General features: G+C 56.3%; 2 protein-coding genes across 4 annotated transcripts in view; both read right to left on the bottom strand.

Annotated features, from left to right (window-relative positions):
• Positions 1-12,495, bottom strand: CLDN19 (claudin 19). The gene is made up of 6 exons (XM_081492257.1): positions 12,426-12,495; positions 4,424-5,174; positions 2,987-3,151; positions 2,794-2,878; positions 849-1,001; positions 1-137 (listed from the first exon to the last, which is right to left on the bottom strand). Exons 2-6 carry the CDS (start codon positions 4,644-4,646, stop codon positions 89-91), a joined length of 675 nt encoding a protein of 224 aa, XP_081348383.1. The 5' UTR covers positions 4,647-5,174; positions 12,426-12,495; the 3' UTR covers positions 1-88.
• The window catches only part of P3H1 (prolyl 3-hydroxylase 1), a 30,998-nt gene continuing 25,798 nt past the window's right edge, over positions 12,119-17,318 (bottom strand). For all 3 annotated transcript variants that reach the window (XM_081492244.1, XM_081492245.1, XM_081492243.1), the window contains exons 9-15: positions 16,013-16,140; positions 15,756-15,851; positions 14,942-15,092; positions 13,676-13,793; positions 13,194-13,269; positions 12,778-12,918; positions 12,119-12,372 (exon numbers count right to left, since the gene is read on the bottom strand). In XM_081492244.1, coding sequence (XP_081348370.1) covers positions 12,217-12,372; positions 12,778-12,918; positions 13,194-13,269; positions 13,676-13,793; positions 14,942-15,092; positions 15,756-15,851; positions 16,013-16,140 — 866 coding nt within the window. In that variant the 3' untranslated portion in view covers positions 12,119-12,216. The remainder of the gene's footprint in view (positions 12,373-12,777; positions 12,919-13,193; positions 13,270-13,675; positions 13,794-14,941; positions 15,093-15,755; positions 15,852-16,012; positions 16,141-17,318) is intronic.

The raw sequence follows: 17,318 nt of genomic DNA, 5'->3' as shown, positions 1-17,318 counted from the left end.
TGGATGTTCACTTTTCTTTCCAAAAAATATCAAGCACATAGTCTAAGGTGTGGCAAGGCGGGGCAGAGCCAGGCTGGGGACCTGGACATTACACACCCAGGGGGCCCTTGATGGAGGCGGACAATTTAACAACTGGTCTGAAAGTCAAAAGAGAGGAGAGCTAGTTAGTGGGGTGAGCAGAGGGCAGTGGGGCTGGGGCAGGGGCTGTGGGTTTCAGGCCCAGACCCAAGGACTGGCAAGTGCAGTTTACAGCAGCCCCGCGGCGGGAGCCTATTTCCGGGGCAGGGGTGACATGGCCTGGCTCAGCCGTCTGTGTGAGTGTCCACGCAGCTCCAGGCATACTGGAAGATCTGAATTCAGAGGCAGCCGGGCCACGCCTCCTGGTCTCTCTGAACCCACTTCCTTGTGTGTAATCGGGGACATGTGTCATCCTGGCGCTGCTTCCTTCCTGGGGTTGTGAGAAGCCCCGTGGGCCAGAGGGACAATGGGCTCTGGCCACCCCCAGGGCGTCTTTTTGCTGTGTCCTCCAGGCCCAGCACAGAGGAGTCACTCATTCAACCCGTGGATGAGTAAATAAGTGGCCATGAAAGGAACTGCAGCTGGCTGGGGTGTGGACAGGTCCCTGCCTGTACCTGGCCCTGGCCCTGGCCCCAGCGGCGCAGGAGGGCTGAGGCCTGCCTCCCGCCTCTCTCTGAATGTCTGGGCCTGAGTCTCAGAACACAGACTGGGTGCCTAGGCTGGGGACAAGCTGCTAAGAGCCCTAACCGACCTGGGGAACCCTCTGAGCCCTCCTGGCCCCACCCGGGGTGCTGCACGGGCAGGCAGATGCTGGGCAGGCTCAGACGTACTCTCGGGCAGCCGCGGAGGGGCCCGGCCGGTAGTGCTGCGGGCTGTTGTTGGCTCGTTCGGGCTCCGGACACGTGCAGCAGAGGAAGGAGCCGCCCAGCAGGGCCAGGCCGGCGGCCGCCCAGCCCACAAACAGGGCTGGGCCAAACTCGTACCTGTGAGGGGTGGAGGACGCCATCAGGTGTGACTGTGCCGACCCCTGCCCCGCCCCGACCTCCCCCGAGGGGCTCCCAGCCTCTGCCTGGGAGAGTGGAAGGTGGGCAGGGCATGGAGAGCGGAGGCTGGGGCCTCACAAGCCTCCTCGGGCTCTCTGGGAAAGTTGGGGTGAATGCACATCTACGGAAGTTGGGATGAACTCACATCCTTTCTTCAGCCCCTGCCCCAGCACATCAACACCACTGACCCAGAGCAACCCAGGTCCAGGCTGGTCTGCTCCGTGCAGCCTCGGGCCTCTTTCCTCCTCTGGCCAGTGCAAGGGGGTGTGTGGGGGGTGCCTACCAGGCCGTCAGGGAGGGGAGGAACGGGGCAGTCCAGCCACCTCTGTTGGTCGTGGTCTGGCCCACGGAACTCGCCGCCGGGCTCCCGCCGCCCTCTGGAGAAGGCCAGACTCCTCTGCCTGCTCCACCTGGCATTCCAGCCTCTCCACCCCTAGGCTGGGCGGGCCAGCCCTGGCGTCCTCTCTGCAGCACCCAGGTCTCCCCACCTTTGAGCCAGAAGCGCCCCCTGCTGGAGTATCCCGCTACCTGTGTATCCTCCGCCTCTAGGACCCAGTGCACATGCCACCTCCTCTGGCAGCTTTCCCTGACTTCTCTTTGCCACCTGGTGCTGACTCTCACATGGTGGCTGATCATTTCTTGCTTGTCTGGCTCCCCGGAGAGCACCTTGAGGGCAGACAGCACCAGATTCGTCCATGTCCCCAGGGCCCAGCACAGGGCCTACAATTCGGGCAACCTTGAGGAGTGCTGAAGGGACAGGGTGAGTGCCAGCCTGGCATCTCTGAGCTGCACTACCTCTTGCTTGTCAGGTTTCCGTGGTTATAGCTGCCAGCCTCGGGGAATGAACCTTACTCCTGAAGTCTCCTTTTCCTCCCCTCTCCATATTGCTGCCTCCTCCAGGTAGCCTTCCAGACTGCAACCACCCAGCCATCTCTCCTCATCCTCCCTCCACCCCAGGCCTCAAGGTCTGTTGGAATTGTCCCATTCTCTGCTCCTGGCAGAGCTGAGAGGTAAGGGGAGTGGCTAGTCCCTTCACAGAGCCCCTTATTTGGCCCCCACACTTTGACCTTACAAGTTCTGACCATTTTAGCCTCTAAATATCTCTGCCCCTCAGCCCCAAGCCCTCTGCTCCAGACCTCTACAACAGAACCTTACTGGCCTTGCCCTCTCCCCATCATTCTCACACCACAGCCAGAGGGATTGTCCTGCCTTCCACCCCAAGATGGGGAAAAGAAAGCTTCCTATGGCTGCAAGGGCCTCTGCCATCTGCCCTTAAGACTTTTCCAACCTCATCTGTTTGGCTCAAAGTCACTGTGCCTCCTACAGAAATAACAACCCAGGCACTGAGCTAGGTCCCTTACCTGCATCATCTCACAGAACCCTCGCAACCACACTGAGCTGTGTCCCTGGTCCTAGCTGCATGTTCCAGGTCAGGAAACCAGGCACAGAAAGATTAAGGAACTTGCCAGTCACACAGCCAGCCTGTGTGGAGCTGGGATTTAAATCCAGAGCCAGGGCATTACCCGTTGGGGTGGCTTCCATAGGCCTCCCGCCCCGTTGGAGGACCCAGCCACATACTGTCTGCTCCGCACGCCAAAGAACTTCTCAGCCACAGCCCCTGGGGCCTGTCCCTTGTTTCCCCTCCAAGCGCCCTGCTGGACGAAGGCCAGAGGAGAAGGTGGAGCGGGAGGCCCAGCCTGTCCCCTGGCTCAAGCCATGCCCTGGCACTCACCTGGCGTTGACAGGTGTGCTGGGGTTGAAGAACTCCTGGGTCACCAGGGTGGCATACCACGAGACGGCCGTCAAAGTGCAGAGGCCTAAGGACAGGGGAGGGAGGTCTCAGCTCTGCTCCGGCCCCCAGATGGCCACCCAGCATGGGGCTACTGGCTACGGTCAAGATGGTGGCAGGGCAGCTGGGCACTTACCCGCCAGGAGGAAGAGGACACCGCCAGCGATGGCGACACGGCCCTTGGCGATGGGGTTGCTGTCTCCGACCCGGGTGCACTTCATGCCGACAACACTGAGGACCATGGCCACGAAGCCCAGGAGCACAGCCACCACCATCAGGGCTCGCGCTGACTGGATGTGACCTGGGTGGAGTGGGAGGGACTGAGCCGGTGGGTGGGAGAAGTAGGCGGGTGGGAGGAGCCCAAGATGGGGGGCGCCTGGAGCTGAAGCTGGAGGTGCTACTTGCGGTACGGGTGAGGGGATGGGGAGGGTGTGAGAGCAGTGTGTGGAGCTGAGCCACACCAGTGAACTCCACCATTCACTCTGGCTTGCGGGTTCTTTTGGATAGTGTGTGGTGATAGGGTGGCATGAGTTCTCCCATCTGCTGCTTTCTGGCCAGGTGACTCCCTTTGGGGCCTGGCACAGCCCTCGCAGGCAGTGGGGTTGGGAGGCAGCTTCTCCTGGGGCCTTTCAGATCCGGCAGGAGGAGGAGCTGAGGGATCCGACTCTAGTCACCTTTTCCTCTGCCCCTTGAGTCACCCATGGTAGCTGGATGCCTGCTGCTGGGGTCAGTCCTGGGCCTAGGGGCAGCTCAGGGGATCTGGGTCCCTGATGGGGGCCAGATGACCTGTCTGGTCTGCAGTGGCGGGGGCCATGTGACAGTAGCCTGGCTCAGGCCTGTGGGGCCCTGGGCAGAGGGTGGTGGGTGGGCTCCCAGCCAGGGTAGAGCTAAAGCGGTGTCTGTTTATGAGCCAACTTGTCAGACTCAGCCCCACACCTCAGGAAGAGGAGAACTACCTGCCTACTCAAGTGCCTGTGTGTGGATGTGCATGTACATGCATATGCTTGTGTGTGTGGGTTAGTCGTGTCCGACTCTTCGAGACCCCATGGACTGCAGCATGCCAGGCTTCCCTGTCCCTCACCATCTCCTGGAGTTTGCTCAAGTTCATGTCCATTGAATCGGGGTGTGTGTGTGTAGGTGCACCCAAGTGCCCGCATACTTGTCTATGTGGCAGGACTGACAAGTAGATATGTGCACACAGTGTGTCTGCACAGAGTGTGGGGAGAAACAGAGGGAAGGGTCTCTACTGAGCCCCTCTGAGTGCTGGCAGTCATCTCCTCTGACCCTCCCAGAGTCCTGCGAGAATCCTAGTCCTCTCCTTTCCAGATGAGGACATAGAGGGTCAGTGACTCCTTCAAGGTGACACTGGCAAAGCTGGCATGTGGACCCACAGTTGCCAGAACCTAGAGCCCCTGTCCCTGGCCAGGCACCAGGCTGACCCGGCTCTTCACGAGTGCACGGGGGCAGGGGCTGGCAAGTGCAGCCCAGGGCAGATGGCAGACTGTAGGAAAGCCTGCTCTGGGCCCCCCACCCCCACTTCCCGCCTCCCCATCCCAGCAGGCATGAGGCCTACCTTCCAGGGCGAGCAGCGAGTCATAAAGCTTGCACTGCACCTGACCGGTGCTCTGGGAGGCACAGGACATCCAGAGCCCTTCGTAGAGGCCCACGGCGGTGATGATGGCGTCGCCAGCGTAGGAGGACTGCTTCCATTGCGGCAGGGCTGTGCTAGCAATGATGCCCACCCAGCCACCCATAGCGAGGAAGTAGCCCAGGAGCTGAAGGCCTGAGTTGGCCATGGCCAAGGGAGGGGACTGGGGGTTCCAGGGCTCAGGGCTGGGCCAGGATCTCTGGGGGGGCCGAGGTCATGGCCAGGTGACAGGAGCAGCTGGGTGGGGGGTAGGGTGCAGCAAGTGGTCAGAGGCTGAGAAGAAGAGGCGGCAGCCCTGCAGTGGCAGCGGCAAAGGCAGCGGCTCCAGGCTCTAGAATGCAGGGGGAGGCCCAGGCTGGAAAGGCCAGGGGCCCGCCCACAGTAGCCTCCTAAGCCAGGGCAAGGTCCCCAGCAAAGCTCCTCCTGCCCGGCCCCCTGGGGGTGGGGGGTGGAGTGGGGCGTGGCCAAGGTGGGTTCCCCTCCCCAGGGATAGAGAAAGGGGGGGGCTGGGAGGAGTGACCTAGGCTGGCTCTCAGGGCCTTTTCCCTAGGGGAACCCCTTTAGAAGCTGATACAAGTGCCCTAAAATTCTAATTCCTACCCCAAGCATCAGCCCTGAGATGATGGATGTTGCCCTCGCACAGTCAATCTGACTCTTGGGGTTTTCTGTCGCCTGCCTGTAGGACGGAAAGAGAATGGAATTCCAATTAGCAGGAGGTGAGACTAGGGTTAGACATCAAGGAGAACTTTTTGGAGCGGGTTCTGAGGTCAGCTATGGAGAGACTGGGCTGAGGAGGGGGTGTTGGGGAGAGAGGTCCTGGGCCCCTGGGACCGTGTGTATCAAAACAAGGGAGGGCCAGCCTCACTCAAACAGGGGTCTGTTTGAGATCTGAAGTAGGGGGCAGAAGAGAGACCCCATGAAGGCTGGGACAGAGCTGGCCGCCAGCCAGCCAGGAGCCTGGCAGGGAGGTGGGAGATATCACCAACCTTTGGCATCAGCCTGAAGGAGGGCAGACTGCTCAGGCTGCTAATCCCTTGCTGGCTGGCTTAACACTCCTGCTGGGGCCTGAGGCACCAGGGCCTGGCCCCCAGCTCCAGAACAGCCTGGTGGGGAGCAGAGGCCTCTACACATTCCTGGGGTTCAGGTTGCCCCCTCCTAGCGCCCCTCCTCCCATCCTCTCTCCAGTCCCAGCTCAGCCCTCTGGAGCAAGGGAATGTTTAACTCTCGTCGACCTCATTAGCAATCCCCTCACGTTCAGTTCGGCTCGCCAGGCGTGGGTGCCGGGGAATGTCACAATCCTGTTCCCGCTCCCGCCAGCACCCCCACCGCCCCTGCACCCCCTCCTACGCCAGCGTCCCACTCGCCTTTCCCCATGCTGCGCTGGGGGAAGGCAGGATCCTGCCGCCGACCCTGGGCTCCAGGCACCCTCCACCCAGAATCCCCCCCGCAGGGGCAGCCCTGCCTGCTCCCTCGCATTCTTCACATGGCTATGCAAACGAGAGGGTGCCAGGCGCTGCAGACAATGCTGCCCTGTGCGCCCGCCCGGGCGTGGGCCCTGGTATGGCCCGCGGCCCCACGGCTGCCAGCTGGGGGAGGGGCCTGCCCTCAAGGGGGCGGTGGGTGCTGCTGGGCCTGTGGTTCCCGACACTGTTTACCCCCTACCACTCACCGCCCACTGTGGTCCTCGGAGCTGGAAAGTCCCGAGCCACGTGGATCTGGCTGTCCTGGGGCCGCCTGCGAGTCCCCCAAAGCTAGCCAGGCCTAGAGCCATGGTTACAGTCAGCCCCTAATTCCGATCCCTCTACTGTGGAAGGCGAGAGACTGATGTAGAAGAGCAGGGGACTGCCGGCGCCCAGAGTGGAGCCTCCGAGCCAGGGTTTGTAGGCCTTATCCCTCTAGTTGTAGACAACCAACCCCTCACGGTGGGCGCCCCTTCACGGATAAGGAACCGAGACTGAGAGAGGTGACCTACCCCAAGCTAGGAAGCCCGAGGTCAGGGTGCTTTCCTATCAGATCTGTCTAGCCCACACCCCACCTTTCTTGCAGCACCAGGAGGGACAGGCCTGAGCTGGCTGGCTGTGGAGCCTGTGTCCTCATCTCTAAATCATGGAATTATAATCATGGACTCTAATTAGCTTCATGGAATCACCCAGAGAGCTGCCCAGTGTTTGAGAGAATGTGGGCTGCCTGCATGGGGCCGCCACTCAGAGTTATTCCTGCCACTCAGCAGTTATTCCCGAAGGACTGGGCTGGGCTTGGCTTCTCCCAGCCTTTGCTGTTGTTAAGTTGCTAAGCTGTGTCCAGCTCTTTGTGACCCCATGGATTATAGTCCTCCAGGCTTCTCTGTCCATGGGATTTTCCAGGCAAGAATATTGGAGTGGGTTGACATTTCCTCTTCCAAGGGATCTTCCAGACCCAGGGATGGAATCTGTGTCTACTGTGTCTATTGCAAAGCAGGTGGATTCTTCACGGCTGAGCCACCAGGGAAGCCCTCTCCCAGCCTTATGCAGGGCTTCCTCTGTAAGAAGGATCCAGGAGTCACTCTGATCCCAAGGAGCACCTGAGTCAGGTCTCTGAGCCTCAGGATCCTCAAGGCCACACAGAGTGTCAGAGCCACACAGCCCTGGAGACCAGGGACTTCGAGGCCCTCCACTGACAAATGAAAAGCTGAGTATCAAAGACAGGAAGCGAGCTGCTTAGGATCACACAGCTGCCCCCAGGACCTGCTCGCGCCTCCACCCTGGCTGGGCACCCCCACCCCGAGCCTTCCCCACACTGGACCAGACCCACTTTATGATCCAGAATGATGCTCACATCTCCCTTGGAAACTCTTATCCCTTCTGTTGCTTGTGGTCTTGAGTCTGTTCTACCAAAACATTCTTTCCTACCCCAAAGGCCTTCCCTCACCCATGTCCCAAAGCCCTTTGGAATCCAGATCCTGCTTCTGGAGTCAAGTTCCCTAACCAGGTGTAGCTTTTCCACCCAGGGCTCTGCCACCTCTATGGACCCCTACAGTCCAGCAACTCCCAGGCATGCGGGGAGAGCAACAAGGCTAAGGAACCCACCTCAGCCTCCATTAAGAGCCAACTAGAAACTTCCCTGGGGTATCACACTTCACTGTTTAACAAGTGCTTTCACTTACAAGATACTTAGGGGTACTAGCTTTATCTCTGTCACTGAAAAGCTGTGTGATGCTAGGCAAGTCCCTTTTAGCTTCTCTGGTCCTGCTTCCCCAACTGAAAAATAGAGACAATAGTATTCATCTGTCTGGGTCACAGGGGAGTTCAGAAGGGTCAAAATGGGTGAGAAGTGCTTTTGGAAAACATAATATGCCTGAAGAATTGCGGCTAATGAATGCTCTGTTCCCTCCTGGGCCTATCTCCCCCTTGTGCCCTCTCACCCTGGGTGCAGACTGGGTGCCTTCTCACCCTGAGTGGCTGAAGACCCACTGCCCCTTCCTGCCTGGCAGTGCCTGGCGGGGCAGGTGCTTAGTAGGTAGATCTCTGCTGACCACTGACTGATGGGCGTAAAGATGACATTTCTGCCTCCTTCCTAGTGAGACACAGGACCACCTCCTCCGGTCCTTCCCCTCTGCCAGTTAAGAGGGTCTGACTCAGTTGGTTGCCGTCCAGCATATTCTCTGCAGCCACCATCTGAAATGCTGGCGGCTCTGGAGGTGGTGCCAGCCAAACTCCCCCCAGCTTGGAGTCTGACTTTCTCGTGGAATCCCAGGCTCAAAATGGAGAAGACTTGCCCCAGGCGGCACAGCTAGAAAGCAGTGCAGCTAGCAGCGTGGCCACCCCAATGTCTTGCCTGCTCTGGCAGGGTCAGGCGCTCTGATCTGGGATCTGTCATATTCTTTGCATATTTCCTTTCACAGCACTTGGCTCATCGTTCCTCTGCCTCCTTCCCAAGGACTGAAAGATCTGCTGGCCCTATCACCAGCCTCATTTTTGTGTCCCACGACTAACTCAGGGCAAATAGATTGGGAAATAATGGAAACAGTGACAGACTTTATTTTCTTGGGCTCCAAAATCACTGTGGACAGTAACTGCAGCCACAAAATTAAAAGATGCTTTCTCCTTGAAAGATCAGCTATGACAAACCTAGGCAGTGTATTAAAAAGCAGAGACAACACTTTGCTGACAAAGGTCCATATAGTCAAAGCTATAGTTTTTCCAGTAGTCATGTGTGCATGTGAGAGTTGGACCATGAAGAAGGCTGAGTGCTGAGGAATTGATGCTTTTGAACTGTGGTGCTGGAGATTTCTGAGAGCTCTTGGACAGCAAGGAGATCAAACCAGTCAATCCTAAAGGAAATCAACCCTGAATATTCATTGGAAGAATTGATACTGAAGCTCCAATCCTTTGGCTACCTGATGCGAAGAGTTGACTCACTGAAAAGACCCTGATTCTGGGAAAGACCAAAGGCAGGAGGAGAAGGGGGTGACAGAGGATGAGATGGTTGGATAGCATCACTGACTCAATGAACATGAGTTTGAACGAGCTCCAGGAAATAGTGAAGGACAGAGGAGCCTGGTGTGCTGCAGTCCGTGGGGTTGCCAAGAGTCGGACATGACTTAGTGACTGAACAACAACTAAACCAGGGTGAGGGTGTCTGGCAGTGCCCTCTTCTCCTCCCCAAACAGTCCTGAGCACTGGCTCTCTCTGGCACCCCTGCTGAGAGCTCTGCCAGTTGCCCAGAGTGCCGAGACAGACATCTTCCACGTCCACATCTTCCCTGAGTTTGGTGAGTTGCCTCCGTCGCCTCTCATGCTCCCGTGGCTGCTCTCCCTTTATTTCAAGCAGCCTTCCCCAGTGCTGATCCTGTCGTGTACGGTGTCGCACACACAGGCCAAGCAATCTTAGCTTGGCCCCTGCCATCACCTCCTGCTGCTGGGAGGACTCACCCACCATAACCATACGCACTTATTCCAGTTCTGTTGCCGCTGAAAACACCTGGCCTTTCGTGAGCTACACTGAGACAGTCCGCTGTCTCTATGTGCTTACCACACTTTGAAATTGTGAAGGTCATCTGCCTTGAGGTGAAAACTCCTGGAGGACCAGAATCCGGCTGATTAATTTTCTGTAATGTTGAGTATCTCCTATGTGCCAAGCGTCATGCCGGGTTCTCTATGAATATTCCCTCATTGATACTCTCAGCCATCCCAGGAGGTAAGGGCTGTAATCTCACATTACTGGTGAGGAAACACACTCAAGAGATCACACAGCTGGAAGTGGTGGGAAGTGAACGTCTTGTCCAGCTCAGCGTGTGGGTGAAGTTGGTGTTCTTTCCATTGACATGGTCCTCTCTCCATAAGGCAAGTGAGTCATCCAAACAGGACACAGACCACCAATGACTAAAGGAATAGTGACTGTCCCTACAGGATGGTTCCCATGAGCAGACTGTCTCCCAACTTGAAAAACAATCGTTCCTTCACATCTCCCTCCAGCTCACCCTGCCCCCGAGTAGAGCTAAACTCCTGAGAAGAGTGGTCTGCACCCACCAGCACCACTCATTCTCCTCCCCTTCTCACTTGAAAGAGGACCGAAACATCTCTTGCCAAAGTTCTCACTGATCTCCATGTCCATCCCCAAATTCAAAAGCGGGTTCCCGGTTCTTAGCTTGTTCAACCTCTCAGCAGCTTTAGACACCGCTGCTCACCCCCTCCTTCCTGACACTCTCATCAGCTTCCAGGACCAGACATCTTGGCTCCCTGCTCATGGCTGGGCCTCATGTCCTCTGTTGGACCCCACTGCCCTCCAGTTGCCTGCAGCCCGGCCCAGTCTTCCGACTCCTCTTCTGCCTACACTGACCTCAGTTTCCTGGCTTTGAACACCCACCATGTGCTGATGGTAACCTCCAAACTGTCAACTCCTACCTCCACCTCTCCCTGAACTCCAGATTCAGAAATCTTCTGCTTAACAAGCTCTTCAAACTTGAGCAAAACACACAAAACCAAATTCCTCATTTCCATGCCCATAACCCTCTTGTCTGCAGTCTGCCTGACATGGGAAACAGGGCTGCTCCACTTCCCCAACTGCTCAGGCTAAATCCTTGCTGTTCCTTCTTCTTATGCCAGCCAACCCATCAGCGACTCCTATCGGCTCTACTTTAAAAAATTTTTAAGAATATTTATCTATTTGGCTGTGCCAGGTTTTAGCTGTGGCATGTGGGATCTTAGTTCCCTGTTCAGGGATCAAACTCAGGCCCCCTACAAAGTCAGGAATGCGGGGTCTTAGCCAATGGACCACCAGGTAAGTCCCTCTTGGTTCTACTTTGAGGAGATCCAGAACCTGACCTTTTTCACTGCCAGTACCCAATCCACACCGCCTCCGTCTCTCCCCAGGGTCAATGCAGCAGCCTTTGCTATGCTCTCCTGGCCTCCATACTAGCTCTTGTAGCCCATTTTCCATGTTCATTCTTCACTGAGGCCTTTCAAATGTAAGTCAGATGCCCCCACCCACTGTTCGAAATCCTCCAAGGGCTCCTGTCCCACTGAGTCAAAGTCCAGGTGCTCCCTATGGCCAACAGGGCCTCCCGGGACCCTGACCTCACTGGCTGCCCTCCTCGCCCGCTCTGTGCTGCCGTGTTGGCCTCCTTGTTGCTGCCCCCCACTTAGGGCCTAACCTGCTTTCTTATCTACCTCAAAGGATCACACACACACACACACACACACACACACACACACACATTTATGTGTTTGTTACCTGTCTCCCTTACTAAAGTATAAGCTCCACAAGGGCAGGGACTTGTTTTGTGTGGTTCCATGTTCCCAGCACCAGGCACTTAGATGGTGCTCAATAAATAAACACGGGTTAAATGAATAAATGGGCTCTCAGAGTGCAGGTTCCTAACTCACAACCCCCGTGGCTCTCAAGCCCAGGATGGGAGATGAGCTTGAGGCCAGAGGAGCTGAAGCTGTAGGTCTCTTCTTACTCTGTCTCCTAGAGGTGTGTGTTGTCCTGCACATGGAGACCCTGAGGTCTGAGGACCCAGAGGCCAGACAGCAGAGCAGGATGCATGTGGCTGACACGGGGGCACCATGCCAGAGCACTGCTGACCGATGCTGGCTGCCAGAGAAGGATTAATAATAATCCTTGCCATCCACCCAGAGCGTTCCAGTTTACAAAATGCTGTCATATCCGATATTGCCTCTGGGCCACACAACCGCCCAGGAGGTGGGCAGAGCGGAGATTATGGTCCCACTTGTACATATGACAACCCTGAGGTCCCCGAGGTTAAGTGTCTGGCCTGAGGCTGCACAGGAAGTGGCCAAGCCAGGTGTGGCACCAGGCCTCCTCACACCGGGCCTGCCACTGCGTCCTGCCCAGAACAATTTTCATCAAGTGAGACCTCTGGGGCCAATGGGCATATTTCCACTCTGAACAAACCACCAGGTGAAAAAACCACGAATCGTTTATTCTTTGGTCGTCTACACAGGCACTTAAATACTGTATTGCTGTCATGTGGCTGCCTGTGCAGGCCCCCAGAGTGGCTCTGGATCTGCGTCCTGAGCCCTCAGTCAGGCCCAGAGGGGAAAGGGCCATCCCGCCACGTCCACTCCAAGAGCAGTAGCACCATGCGGATGGCCATGAGCAGAGCCCCCTCAGCTGGGCGGCAGGCCTAGGTTCCCACTGCTCCTCGCCTGGGGCTGGCCAGTCCAGGGTGCAGGACAGAGTCTCTCATGTGGGTCTGATCACCATCCACGTGAGCCGTCAGAGCTCATCCTTGTGCCCTGACTCACTGCTGGAGACGGGCTCCTGTACGGGTTTGGGGGTCCCCTCCTGGGCTTCTTGGGGCTGCTCGTGGGGGAGGTCCATCTCTTCTGGGCTAAAGAGCATCTTTACCAGGTCGTCTGCCTGCACTCGGTCCTGCAAGGACAAACCCCTGGCTGTTCAGAGAGGCCTCTGGACCAGGTACTCACCATCGCCCAGGTGCTACTTCCTGGAGAACAAGAAGGTTCTTCCTCTGAGGCCTCTGAGCTCATACTCCTCCTACCAGGTCATGGGCAGAGGCAGCAGAGGTGGTACCCAGTGAGGGATCAAGAACTAGGATCACTTCCCCATCCTGTCCCCCTAGTCCCCTACCTGGAGCCCTACTGACAAGGAAGGAAGGGCCGGGGACCATGGTGACACAGTGCCAGAGCAAAGAGTCTCCCTGGACTCCCAAGCCCAGTGTTTCTTTCCTGTCTAAGCATTGGCAGTGGGACTGGGGAAGGAGGAAGCAGAACAGGGGCCCTGCCAGGAATAGGTCATGGCAGCACCAACAGCTCTCACCCTCTCGCTGTGTCGAGCATCCAAAGTGAACCAGAGGGCAATGGCACAGCGCTGCCCTCTGGTGACGGCCTTTACTCCATGCGGGTTTTCGGTGCCCGAAGAGAATCCCACGGCCCTTCCGCACTGGGGCTGCACCTCTGCCTGAAGGGGACAGCGAGGCGGGTGTGTAGGTCAGACACTGTAACCCGCAGGTCAGAGACTGTAACCCGCCTTCAGAAGGGACATGGGGTCATTCAGGTTGGGCTGGGGCATGGCTTCTCTGCCTGGCTGCCCAAAGCCCAGAGCTAAGGAGAAAAGGTGACGGGTCGGAGGCCTCCTGGCTTGGGGAGGGGAGTGCTGGCTACTAGGCAGGCCAGTTGGCCATTCTGCCCACTGCAGCTTGAGGGTTTCTGTCTCCCACAGACAGGCGCACTCACCGTCACGGTCTTGGCATCTAGTTCAGTGAAATAAAAATTTCCTCCATCGAAGTCTCCGTTCAGATAAAGAATGGCACTGGGAAAGACAGAGAGCATCTCGACACCAACTTCCTCCTCCCGCTCCCGAGAAAACCCGCAGCTCCAGTGCCTTCACCTCCAAGTGCTCCCAACCAGCAGCTGGAAGGGGGCCTTTCACAGGAAGAAAGCTTTCCAGAGCTTCTCTGAAGCCTCACGAACAGGACTCCTGACCTTTCCGCCTCCCCACCCTCAACCCTGAGCACCCACCATGCCCTTCTCTGGGCTGTTTCTGTACCACGTCCTCCTTTCTCCTTTCTGTTCTCCCACTACACTGTAACCATTCCCGTATTGTCTGATTTCCAACCCAGAGGGTCTTGGACTCTAGCAAGAGCTGGTCCCAAGCATGCATGTGTTGGAAGAGGGAACAAGGCACGGGGCCCCGGGGACCTGAGGACCACTGGCACCTGAAGTCCCGGAAGGTGTAGGCAGGGGGCTCCTTGATGCACACGAGGGCCTCGGCGTTCAGGATACAGTTGTCCACGTGGACGGGGTGGCTACCGTCCTTCCTCTCAGCCTGTGCCTCTGCGGCCAAGGGGACACACATTGGCACTGGGGCCCTCGGGGGACGGCCGTGCAGCTCTCCTGCTGGCCTAGGGGTGGGTTTGGGTCACTGCTGACCAGCTTCCCTTCCTCTGGCTTGATCCACACCTTCGAGTCTTTTGACACAGCGGCAAGACCAACCTTAAATCCTCAGCACTGGTGGAATAAAGACAAGGCCTCATCCAGCCCTCCCCTGCCTGACCACTGGCTTCCTGCTGCCCAGGCCCCAGGGCGCCCCTACCTGGAGACCATGACACACAGTCGCAAGTCTGGCATATTCCTTTGGTGTGCCCAGAATATGGCAGGATTCCAGACATTCTGAGGGAGGGTAAAGCCCTAATCTCTGCCACCGTCAGTGGTACGTCAGCACCGGGGCCGCGGAAGGCTCTGGCAGGACAGACCTGGCTGTGGGTCGTATGTGAGTCCTGGACACTGGCCGTACCTCACCCCTCCGCAGGGACGCAAAAGGGAATGTGACAGAGGGAGAGTGAACCATGAGTGACCTCCAGTCTGCCCTAACTTATAAAATAAGGAGTTCTCTCAAAAATGTGGTATTTAAAAATTAGTGACAGAGAACTTACAACAGAGCTCATGACTCATCTAAAGACACCTGTATGCCCAAACCTGATGCTGAGAACCACTGACTTACAGGATGAAAAATGCTCTTGAAGGTGGTTGTTTAGTCTCTAAGTCATGCCCAACTAGAAGCACTCTGTAATTTGGCCTCTGAGGCCCTCGCCAGCCTCACCTGGCTGTCCCACCCCCCCACCTCCCTGACCTTACTCTCCAGAAATGGCAACTTTCTTAGTTCCCCCAAGTGCTGGTTGATCCATGCTTCCACTCCTTTGTACAAGCTGTTGTTCCCTCTGGTTTGAACATCCTCCCGTCGCCCCATGTACTCCACAACCCCTATTCATCCTGTGTAACCACCGTCACCTCCTCTGGGAAGCCCTCCTGACTGCCCAGGGAGACCGACTCTAACTTCTTCCGCAGCACAGACTGCACTCATTTACACTGGTTCCCCAGCAGGATGAAAGGGACTGTGCCTGCTCTTCTCATCCTGGCGTCCAGCCAGTGCCTGGGCGGGGGGCTGTCTGCTGGGCGGGTGCTGCGGGGTGAGGGAGGCCCACCTTCAATGGCGGTGCGGCACACCAGGTGGGAGTAGGAGAAGTACAGCGGGGTGTCCAGGCGGAAGTACGACTCCATGATGCGGCGCACCTTCTCAGTCACGTTATAGTACAGGTGGGCGCTCTGCAGAGGAACCTTCCCTTCCTGCCCCAGCTGCCGAGGAGAACAGTGGTCAGCCTGGGTCAGGGGCCCTGGACGCCCCTCTCTCTGGGGGCCGACAGAGACCAGGGAGGCACAAGGCCCCACTCCTCGTGCTCGTGAAGGAGTAGTCCCTCTGCTTCCCGCACGTGACCCTCTGCCATCAGCCCCCGCCCCTCCCCTTCACACTTCTCTTTATAAATAACTCATGCATTCTGCTCAGAAGTATAGCCATTCTGGGGCTTCCCTGGTGGTCCAGTGGCTAAGACTCTGTGCTCCCAATGCAGGGAGCCCAGGTTTGATCTCTGGTCAGGGAACTAGATCCCACACGCTGCAACTAAGAGTTCACGTACCATAGCTAAAGATCCCGCATGCTGCAACTAAGGCCCAGTGCCACCAAATAAATGAAAATAAATATTAAACAAAAAAGTATAGCTGTTCTTCAGAAAGCACTCTCAAACTTGGGGTATTAGTCTTACTTGCTTGTCTCAATTTTATTACACCAAGAGCCATGGTTCAAAAGTCGGCCTCACCCAGCGGGGTTTATCCTGCCTCCGTGGCAGCCGGAATGCTGACAGGCAGATACTTTTGCCCTTCCTGCCACCATCTCCAACTCCCCCTCAGAGCCTGGGCGCCCCCTCCCTCCTCTCCACACCTAGAACAGAGTACTGACCCTACCTTGAGGGCCTTGAAGACGGTGACACCGTAGAACTTCTCGCTGGGGGTGTGTGGGGAGGTCTGACCCCGGTAGCCATCTCCTGAAGTTGCTGCTGCCTACGAGGCCCCCAGAACAGGTAGAGTTAGCCAGGCAGCTGACAGCCCGGGAAGAGGTGGTCGACTGCCCAGAGCAAGGGGCAGGCAATCGTCCAGCACCCAGGAGGCACCTAGTCGGGGGATGCTGGGCCCTTAGGGAGGCAGTGTGGTCACTCCCTCACATTGGTCAGTCTCTGCAGCTCCTGGCACTCATCGTCGGAGATGACGCCATCCATCACCACCCGCTGGGAACCATTCAGGACTTTGGAGTTCATGGTGAGTCTGATGCCGTCATACAGCAGGGGGCCACCTGCAAAGCAATGACAAGACTGGCTAAATCCAGCAGCAGTTCAGACACTCTCCATCAGATACTACCTTCCTGTAAGGAATAGAAATTCCAGTTGATTCCTGTTCACCAGAGAAATCTTCCATTTGGTCACTTCCAAAGGTAGGCTGAACCAGAGGATGGAACTTAGGACAGGAGATCCAAGTACTGTTCCACAGCTGCTGGCTCCTAGGCCTTCACACATTGTTGGGGAAACATCATAGACATTACTATAACGTGAGCTCAAGATCAGAAAGAACTGGGTTTGACTCCTGGATCCTCCACTTACTAGCTGTGTGACCTTGGCAAGTTACTTAACCTCCCTGAGCCGTATCTCAACTGCAAAATAATATCTTAAAGGCCAGTCTTTCTCTCTTCAATTTCTCCTGGTATATCATAAGTTTGATATAAAGAATAATAAGACAACTTAAAAGTTTAGCACAATACTTGGCATGGAGTAAATGCTTAAAAGTTTACCTATCACCAACACCACATTGTAAAGTGATTATCCTCCAATCAAAAAAAAAAAAGTTTAGCCACCATCATATCATCATCTATTTAAAAATGAGGATCTCATAATCTGCCCAAACCTACCTGTCAGGCAATTAAGAGAATCAAGAAAAATAACAGAGTAGAGTGAAAGCTCTCTGAAAATAAACGAATGCTGGACAAATTCTTTAATGGTTAATCTTTTTAAACTAACCACTGTTAAATGAAGCAACCGTAAAGGCCAGTCTTTCTCTCTTCAATTTCTCCTGGTATCTCTTTGTGCTGGGGCATACCAGAGAGCAATTCAACTCTATTTACTCCAGCCTCAGCATGTGCCAGGCACTGTGCTAGAAGAGGTGAGGGATTAACACCTGAAGACAGACCCTGTTCCAATAATTACACGATAAGCAGCACAAAGCAGACTTTGTGAAAGCACAGAGTGCCTTGAAAATTCAACAGAAAGAGGGAGGGGAGGGACTTCCCTGGTGGTCCAGTGACTAAGACTCTGTGCTCCTAATGCCGTGGGGCCTGGGTTCGATTCCTGGTCAGGGAACTAGATCCCACATGTCACAACTAAAGATCCTGCATGCCGCAACTAAGACCCAGTGCAAACAAATAAATAATAGGCAGGGGCTCCTGACTGGTCTGGAGTTTAAGAAAGACTGTGGGGGTGT

Source organism: Giraffa tippelskirchi, chromosome 5, assembly GCF_054371585.1.
Source record: "Giraffa tippelskirchi isolate mGirTip1 chromosome 5, T2T-mGirTip1v1.2.pri, whole genome shotgun sequence".
Taxonomy (NCBI): Eukaryota; Metazoa; Chordata; class Mammalia; order Artiodactyla; family Giraffidae; genus Giraffa; species Giraffa tippelskirchi.
Note: the sequence above shows the minus strand (reverse complement) of the source record. Positions and strands in the feature narration are given on the sequence as shown.

Bases quoted from the DNA above. Each gene is read 5' to 3' on its own strand.
- CLDN19 (XM_081492257.1), bottom strand. From the start codon at position 4,646: ATGGCCAACTCAGGCCTTCAGCTCCTGGGCTACTTCCTCGCTATGGGT. The intron at 3,152-4,423 runs GTAGGCCTCATG...CACTCCACCCAG, and splicing joins CTCGCTGCTCGCCCTGGAAG to GTCACATCCAGTCAGCGCGA. The intron at 1,002-2,793 runs GTGAGTGCCAGG...CACCCCTCACAG, and splicing joins AGCACACCTGTCAACGCCAG to GTACGAGTTTGGCCCAGCCC.